Source organism: Chionomys nivalis, chromosome 2, assembly GCF_950005125.1.
Source record: "Chionomys nivalis chromosome 2, mChiNiv1.1, whole genome shotgun sequence".
Lineage (NCBI taxonomy): Eukaryota > Metazoa > Chordata > Mammalia > Rodentia > Cricetidae > Chionomys > Chionomys nivalis.
In genome coordinates, this window is record NC_080087.1 from 123,338,007 (window position 1) to 123,347,200 (window position 9,194).

General features: G+C 46.0%; 1 protein-coding gene across 2 annotated transcripts; it reads left to right on the forward strand.

Moving 5' to 3' along the window:
• Positions 1 to 854: 854 nt before the first annotated feature.
• Positions 855 to 1,211, forward strand: Tnp1 (transition protein 1). 2 transcript variants are annotated; one of them, XM_057794638.1, is made up of 2 exons: positions 855 to 997; positions 1,187 to 1,211. In XM_057794638.1, exons 1-2 carry the CDS (start codon positions 855 to 857, stop codon positions 1,209 to 1,211), a joined length of 168 nt encoding a protein of 55 aa, XP_057650621.1. The 2 variants fall into 2 exon arrangements, with proteins under 2 accessions (XP_057650621.1, XP_057650612.1); XM_057794629.1 differs by having other exon boundaries at positions 855 to 993; positions 1,183 to 1,211.
• The last annotated feature ends 7,983 nt before the right edge of the window (positions 1,212 to 9,194 follow it).

Consider the following 9,194-nt stretch of genomic DNA (forward strand, 5'->3'; position numbering starts at 1 on the left):
CCCCTTCACTCACCACCCGCTCCACAGCCTCAGCAGAATTCACAGACTTGTGTAGACGCCTGATCAGTGGTTTGACGGATTTCAGCCATTAGGCTGGAAGGTTCCATGTGTACAGGACTTTGTCTTTAGGCTGTCTTTTTACTATTTCCCTAGTGCCAAGTGTGTGACAGACATATCTAATAAAAGCAAATTTTTGTGACTAAAATGATGGTGTTTCTGCATCCCAAACTGCTAGTCAGACAGGTGGAAACCTTCGAAGAGATCTCTGTCACATCTGCAAGGGTTCTGGTTCTACTGGTTTGAAGCAGGTAGAGAAACTAGGGGTAGCACCGAAGATCCCAAAGCCACCAAGACTTACCCAGCCCCTGGTGTCAAAAGTGCTTGGGAAGAAAACATTTGGATCACACTGAATCAGCTCTCCTAGACTCAAGTGTTCATGGAAATACATTTGCTGCCTGCAGAAGCTGTGAGACTTGGCACACACTTGCACACGAATATCTACACTAAGTGATTTTAAGTTCTCTGCCGGCAAGAGACATATTTTAATAAGCATTGGCAAAACACTTCCCAGGCCTAGTATAGGGGTGGGACTTAGTGGTTCAATACCTGTTGAAAAGCCTTTAACTTAAAACCAGGGGAGGTCTCAAAACTGAGGACCAGACTTGAGCTGCACCGGAGAGGCTGCCTTATTTCATATGTATGAACAAGGTGTAGCAAAAGCTAGTGACATCACAAGAGAGCCCCACCCAGCTGCTAAGCCACACCCATTTGCAGTCACAATGGATAAGACCTTAAATACATGGACTCCTGGCCCTGCCGGCCTTGCAAAGCCCCTCATTTCGGCAGAAATTACAATGTCGACCAGCCGCAAGCTAAAGAGCCATGGCATGAGGAGAGGAAAAAACCGATCCCCTCACAAGGGTGTCAAGAGAGGAGGCGGCAAGAGAAAATACCGGAAGGGCTGCCTGAAGAGCAGGAAACGGGGCGATGATGGTAAGTGAAATGTGGGTAGACATATTTAGGGACATGTTCTCCCAGCTGCCTTCATGAAGGCACTCCTCAGTCAGAAGCAGCAATCTCAGCCTGAGATGCTGGAGCTGCGTGGCTGAGTTCCTAGGGACAAGGATGCTGATGGCTGTGTCTTAACAGGTCTTCCTGTTGTAAATCTGTCCTTCCCCACAGCAAGTCGCAATTACCGCTCCCACTTGTGATGCAGCAAAATGAGCTCTTCCCTGGTGGACTTCAACACCACCAGACAGCAACTGAGGACATCAGAGGGGGACTGCCAAAGAGATCTGAAGTTAGACCAAAGCCAGAGAAAGATCCTATCGAGTGGGTACAATGCCAGTCGCGATGAAATAAGGAATGTATGTTGGCTGTTTCTCCCCAACATCTCAATAACATTTTGAAAACAAATAAAACTTGTGAAAACTGAAATTTTCTTTGATCTTTTGGTTGGAAAATATTTGGGTTTCTGAGCTTACACAGGGTTGGAGGTAAGACCATTAGACATGACCCTCTGGTTCATCTCAAATTACACCTTGGTGTATGCTCCAACTTTGCCTACCAAGAATGTGGTCAACTCAAGATTTCTTTACCTGGGTAGCAAGGAACGCACTGTGTTAAGTCTTAAGATGGGCTTGCAGCATAAAATCAAAGGTAGAAGTAAGACTTTATGCTCCAAGCCCACCTTAACTCCATCCCAACTCAACTATACCTCAAACCCACCTTAAAACCCATCCCAACTCAACTGTACCTCAAACCCACCTTAAAACCCATCCCAACTCAACTGTACCTCAAACCCACCTTAAAACCCATCCCAACTCAACTGTACCTCAAACCCACCTTAAAACCCATCCCAACTCAACTGTACCTCAAACCCACCTTAAAACCCATCCCAACTCAACTGTACCTCAAACCCACCTTAAAACCCATCCCAACTCAACTGTACCTCAAACCCACCTTATAACCCATCCCAACTCGGCATGGCAGGTATGTGGACATATGAATATAGTCACTGGGCTTCATCTAGAAATTCTACAGGCTCAGGACATTTCTGTGCTCCTTTCCCTCTTGCCTTGGGACTGGAACAGCTTCACACCGCCTGGGTGATGTTTCACTGTTCCTAGTTTCTCTGGAACGCCATGTTCTGAAATCATGTTTAGTCTTTTGGAAAGTGAAATTGGGGTTTGGCCACAAAAAGGGCCTTTCTAGGTCACCTTGACCTTCCTATGAGATGGCTGGGATAGAGGGCTTCTAAGTGGTCTCAAGGTACCCTGAGTTTCCTAGCATCCTTCAGATGACTCTGGGGGGGAGTGTCTACAGAGGCAAGGGTCAACACTGGAGCAGCTGTTTGAAGACTGCTCTGGGCGGTGAACAACCTGGAAAAGACCCCCTTGGGAAGAAAGTTGGTGATCTGGCCCTAATTCTGAATGCAATATTATGTACCTATCTATGGGCTTGCTTGCCTTGCAGAGATCAGCTCCAGGTTCCCATTGGATCCAAGGCAAAGATCATGAGGGCACTCAGGACACCTGGCACAGTATCTCTCTCTCTCTCTCTCTCTCTCTCTCTCTCAAACACACACACACACACACACACACACAACCATTTCCTTACTCCAGTTGCAGATTGTGAGTAGTTCTGGTGAACTGATTCCCGTGTCTAGAAACTAACCCCATGGTCAGAGCTAGGGAGGAGTTTGGAGATCCCTGTCTAGTTGACTCTCCAGTTTCTCTGGAAATAGTTGCCATGTGTGAGGGAAATCCTCTTCAAAAATCAAATCAAGTTGAACCCTGAACCTTAAAGATTACCACACCTGGCTATCTACTCATCACACAGGGATTGTGACCTTGACTATAATAACTTCTCTACCAAGTAGTTCAGTTTGACAGTTCGAAGGTAGCTGACTACATCTTGTACCTGTGCTAATAGCACTTAGTCACTTAGTCTAGTCACTTTGGAACGGGTATGATGGAGATGCCAAAAGGACACCTGCCAAGTAGTGCTGTAGACTGTGGGGCCAACCCAAGAGAAATGTTAGTTGGGAATCAAGTGTTTTGTTATATCAAGTGCTTTGTTTTTGCTTTTCAAATTTTCTGTGTGGCTTTGGGGCCTGTCCTGGAACTCACACTGGAGACCAAACAGGCCTCGAAGCGCTGGGATTAAAAGCATGTGCCACCACCGCCCAGTGGCTTCATTTCTTAGTTTCGCTTTGGTTCAGTTTCCACCCACCTCTCCCTCATTTTGGAATGTGATAGTATGTGATTGTTTTGACAGGCATGGAAGCCAGGGACTGAGGTGGCACCCAAAGCACTGGGGGACCTGGCAGGACAGAAACCTCAATGAGCCCAACCCTCATGTTACAGTGAGGTGCTGTGGTTCCAATGAGAATGGCCCTTATCAGCTTTAACTGGCAACTATTGTAGAATGTGTGGCTTTGTTGGAGGTATGTCACTGGGGCTTGGTGTGAGGCCCACAGGGCCCAGTCACTCTCCCAGTCCCGACCTGCAGATCAGGATCTGAAGCTCTCAGCTAAAGCTACTCCTCCAGCACCATGCATGCCTGTGTTAATGGATGCCCATTAAATGCTTTCTTCTATAAATTGCCTTGGCCATGGGCATGTTTAGACAAGAGCATAACAGCCTTAGATGCTGGAGACCTCTGAACCTGCTGACAGCACCAGCCTAGTTGGGCAGATCTTCTCCTAACCGCTCAACACTTAGAAGTTGCTCAGCTCCTGCGAGCGTTGTCACCTGTTCAGTGGGGTCAGCAACTCACACCTACCCAGAGCATCAAAAGGAACCCGATGAACCCTGAAATCTCCACACGCAGGTCTACAAATGGAGAGAAATAAGTGTGTAGGTCTAGCTAGAGTGTTGCCTCAGGGACTGAATGGAAACCACTACACACCATGTTGAGCAATACATCCAGGAGATGAGCACCCGGGTCTGATTGAGTCACAGAAACCCTTTGTGTCTCACAAGGGAGAAGGGTGAGTCCTCTGGCTGGGAGAACAGTGGTGGGCTGGCCTCAGTTTCATCTAAGAAAAGCTGGCAAAGTGCCTGGCCTATGTTGCAAGGGCAGGTGGGTAGAGGCACCCAGAAGAGGGGGACAGGTGTGGGCAAAGACTTGGAAAAACAGAAATGTCTCTCGTCTTTCAGTTTGTATCTTTTCAAAGTTACAGCGTTGGCAGACACCCCTCAGGAGGCTCATCATCATCTCCCCATACAGCACAAACTACATTCAACCCTGTTGAACAGAAGACAACGGTTCACAGGCACTAAATGTCCACCACAGTTTAACAAAGGTGGTCTATCTCTTCAAGCCCCCGAAATTTCTGCCTCTCTGAATCAAAGGATTAAAGGAGTATGAAAATTACAGGGTTCTGTCTCAATGGCCCTAATGGAGTACAGCTTCCCTAAACACATGATAGGAACCCTCAGGTTGAGAAAACATCCTCCCCACTAAATCAGTCAGGTTTGTTGATTGTACACAGACCATATCTATAGCTTCATTATTCCATAAACAGAGTTAACGGCCATTACACCGTGTTCTGGCACTTACATTGAGAGAGATTATTAACCCTTAAGATGAACAGAGCCTGAACTTGCGTGATCTCCTGGGGAAGGCTAGTGTGCTGTTATGTATTTAGTACATTTAACAGTTGTTCAATAAAAGGCACTAAGTGAAAGGCGGAGCTGCTGCTGACAAGAGACATTGTGTATTTAGCTTCCATGGGAGAATCAGAAGAACAAAGGAGAAAGATTGTAGTGGGAAAGAACTTCAGAATCTCAGGTCTCGGGTCCAGTGTGCTGTAGAGCGGAAGAGGACACCGACTGGACTCGCTGTAGCCCTACCGCTGGTAGAGCACTGTTGACAGACAAGGGTGCCAAACAAGCACCTCTCCCCTTTGGGCCCCATTGGATGAATCATATCCCCTTTTATTCCAGCACAGAGCTATAATACTCTAAGGCAGTGGAGAGCCTCTTAACTGATTGGAAGCTTCATGAAGCTAAGGACCAATTGTTTGGGTTCCTTAGTGGGACGAATGTAAGCATTCCCCGCCATAACCGACTACCATAAGTGAAACATAGCCACTGTGTGACTGTAAGGCCGAGCTGGGGAAATCAAGCCAGAACTGAAGGGTAAGCACTGCAGAGAGGAAGATGTATGGTTATTAGAACAAAATAGGTTGTCTTTGTCTAACGGAAGGGCTTGTCTCGGAATAGAGGTCTGGGAAGATAGAATGCAGACCCTCCCACTAATGGAATTCAACGAGCAAGCAACAAGTCAACGGTGTCCAAGGGGCAGGTTAAAAACTGTGCATCTGATACATATTAGAGTACTACTTAGCAGTAAAAAACAATGACTTCTTGAATTTTGCATACAAATGGACGGAAATTGAAAACACTATCCTGAGTGAGGTAAGCCAGACCCAAAAAGAGGAACATGGGATGTACTCACTCGTATTTGGTTTCTAGCCATAAATAAAGGACATTGAGACTATAATTCGTGATTCTAGAGAAGCTAAATAAGAAGGTGAACCCAAAGAAAAACATATAAGCATCCTCCTGAATATTAACCTTCATCAGGCGATAAAAGAAGACAGAGACAGAGACAGAGACCAACATTGGAGCACTGGACTGAAGTCTTCACGATCCAAAGGAGGAGCAGAAGGAGAGAGAGCACGAGCAAGGAACTCAGGACCGCGAGGGGTGCACCCACACACTGAGGCATTGGGGATGTTCTATCGGGAACTCACCAAGGCCAACTGGCCGGGGTCTGAAAAAGCATGGGACAAAACCGGTCTCGCTGAACATAACGGACAATGAGGACTACTGAGAACTGAAGAACAATGGCAATGGGTTCTTGTTCCTATTGCACGTAATGGCTTTGTGGGAGCCTAGGTAGTTTGGATGCTCACCTTAATAGATCTGGATGGAGGTGGGTGGTCCTTGGACCTCCCACAGGGCAGGGAAACCTGCTTGCTCTTTGGGCTGAGGAGGGAGGAAGACTTGATTGGGGGAGGGGGGGTAATGGGAGGTGGTGGCGGGGAAGAGGCAGAAATCTTTAATAATCAAATTAATTAATTAATTAATAATAAAAAAAGAAAAACCAAAAAAAAAAAAATAAACACATGTGCAAAAAAAAAAAACTGTGCATCTGAATTTGGAAAGATTTGCATCTAGAAGGCTGCTGTGTTCTAGATTTCACTCAGAAGAATGAAACGTGGGATAATTTCCTAACTCTCACAGGAGTCTGGTTCAAGCTGTGCTTATGCTATGAACAGATACTCACACGAAGCCCTGTCACAAGACACCCTCTCTGCCTCTGTGGGGCATGCCTGCAGATGTGGGGATGGTGCCTTCTTTTCATTGTATGCTTCCAATAGCTCCTTGCTGAGCAATAAACTTCTCGACTCATGAACTTATTTATATCTGATTACCTTGCCTGTTAATTCCCTTGTGTTTTTTAACTATCTCAATGTATTTCAGGCATACATACCATCAGTGTTGGGCTGAATTGGGTCCACCTAAAAATCTTCAGCAGAAGCTCTTAACTCCAGTACTTAAAGATGTGGCGGTATTCAGAGACAGCACCTGGAGAGGTGAAGATAAGAACAAACATTGATACTGCTGCCTAGTGTTCCCCTATGACAATAAAGAGGCGCTTGTATACACAAGGACAACCAAGAGGCAGGCCCTGCAAGCTAAGAATAGGGAATCTCTGAAGAAACCGGAAATGTTGCCCCTTTGATCTGAGACTTCCAGTCTAAAAAGCTGTGAGATTAATTTCCCTGCCATAATGGTATTTGGGGGAGGGGGGTTGTAAATTTTTTTTTTTTGAGACAGCCCTAGCTGTCCCTAAACTAACTCTGTAGACCAAGCTTGAACTCACAGAGATCTGCCTGCCTCTGTCTCCCAAGTGCTGGGATTAAAGGCTACTTTTCCCTCAGAGTTCTCCCTCATTGGCTTCCTGTCTGTTTACTTCGGCTACTATACTCACAATTTGTAAAGTTTAAAGATCAAGCATAAGAGAAGAGGGCCTCACTGACTTTCTAGTAAGTTCATACGCATTGGCCTCCTAGATCAAAGAGTTGACTTTAAAAGATTCTGACACCTGTCTTTTAACTCCCTGAAGTTAGCAGTGCTATCCTGGTGAGAAGACTGAAGAGTTGTGAGAGTAAATAACTTGTCTGGTATTGTCAAACATCTTTCGTATTCTCTCTTATAACCAAACAGTTTACGGATAATAAAGAAAGACAATTCTGACCGAGTGTAGTGACGCATGCCTGGGAACCAGCCACAGTTGGTCTCCTTTCCTGTGAAATGAGGAATGTGGAAAAGACCTTTCTAAAAATAGCTCCTGATACAACTTCCCAAATCTTTCCTATGAGCTTCGTCACACCATTCTATGGTCTTACCCTGGACTGTCTGCTTTCGGGTACCCAGCCTGAGGTACTGGGATGGAGTAGTTAAACCCTAGTCCCCACCCCAAGCCTTTTCTGGAAACTGAAGGGCAACCCAATGCTGCTCCATGTCGCTCATAGCTCCAGCCTTTTAGACATGTCCTGCTTGTGGCCACACTCCGCTCTCAGACCCACATCACATCTGCTTATGTGGTCCTCCCGGGGGAACTCTGAGAAGCTCTCAATGCCTTTAGAAAACATCCAGGTCCAGAGATGGCTCAGCACAGTGAGTCCAGAAATGGCATCTCAGGAGATCAGGCCTGTCCACTTCAGATGCCAGCGCAGTGTTTTCTCCAGAGCAGCCATTATGGTTCCTGGGACGTGGGAGCTGGGACTCGAACTCAGAATTCTGCATTGCTTCTGGACTGCTGCAGGGAAGCCGGACAGGATCTTGGCCCTCGGCTGTCAGAGGCCATGGTATACAGCACATGGCAATACATAATTCAGATATCACCCACCAGAGGCATGACTCTGATGGAGGCTAATACTCCCCAGGCAAGGTCTGCAGGATCATTGACTCTGGAAACTTGCTCACTTTTGCTAAAGTAGATTGATGTCTCCCTAATACCTGCATTGTATTGTATAATCTCATGTGATATGTAGATGTAATCTCAATCTTGTGGGCACATATATCTGTGGGTGGTCAAGAAGATGACTTTTCATTTACTTATGTAATTTTGGTGTATAGAATATGCGCTGGGACAGACGTCATAGCTAGATCTATTTGTCCTATGAGGTCTGGAGACACTTAAATACCTGCTTTGGTCTTTTGCTCAGGTCAGTTTTGCTCAGACTAACTGCACATGATTAGTTCACTTTCACCTCAAAGCAAGTTCAAACTGGACTAAAGGCTTTTCAAAACTGGATCATAAGTTTAAAACCTTACAGCTGTGCACAAGGTCAGAACTGCAGGTGTCTAACCAGGTCGCTGCACAAAGCACCCTAAGAAAAGCATGCCGATTCTTCATCTTCCAGTCTGCTAGCAATAGACCTATCTCTCAAAGTTTATCACTGGGCACCGTGCCCCGACCCCTCTGGTCACGGTCTTATTCCTATGACCTTGGAACCTTATGTTGCCATGACAATGGCTCGTTCCTTATCGCTAACCCTAGGAATGTGCTTTTGACCAATGAGAGGTAAGTCTTGTAATTTTTTACCACTTCAAGTCTCCTGTAAAGAGAAGAGGTTTTAGGCTAAAGAGTTTTTAGATTTTAGGGAGAGGAACCTAGAAGAAGACGTAGAAAGAATTGGAATGAGAGCAGAAGAGTGAGAACAGAGGCAGAACAGTAAAGAGACTGATGCGAAAGAGCACATGAGAGGGAGGGAGTTTGCCCTCAGATACCCAAAGAAAATGTCCTTTTCACTTTCTGTAACTTCTGATCTGAAAACTGAAGAAAGTCTTGGGGTGAATCCCAGAGGCTCTCGGTACCCAGCCTTAGTCTGTCTTTCTACAGAGCAGTGGAAATCCCTGAGAGGTACCTACCTCACCTAACTCACCTCTGGTATCTTCCTTAAGCTATTCTCCCCATCCTCATGCTGCCAGCCCCTCCTCACAGCCTTTGCCTCAAGGTTCTAATCTGTCTTTATAGGGAAGTCAAGGAGAGAGAGTCTACTAACGAGGAAGGGACCTCTGTGATTAAGTCAGGTTTACTAGACAGGTACAGAATATAAAGTACAGTCACACAAAAGAACGAGACCACAACGCTACTGCTGTTTCTGCTGC

Bases quoted from the DNA above. Each gene is read 5' to 3' on its own strand.
- Tnp1 (XM_057794638.1), top strand. From the start codon at position 855: ATGTCGACCAGCCGCAAGCTAAAGAGCCATGGCATGAGGAGAGGAAAA. The intron at 998-1,186 runs GTGAAATGTGGG...CCCCACAGCAAG, and splicing joins AAACGGGGCGATGATGGTAA to TCGCAATTACCGCTCCCACT.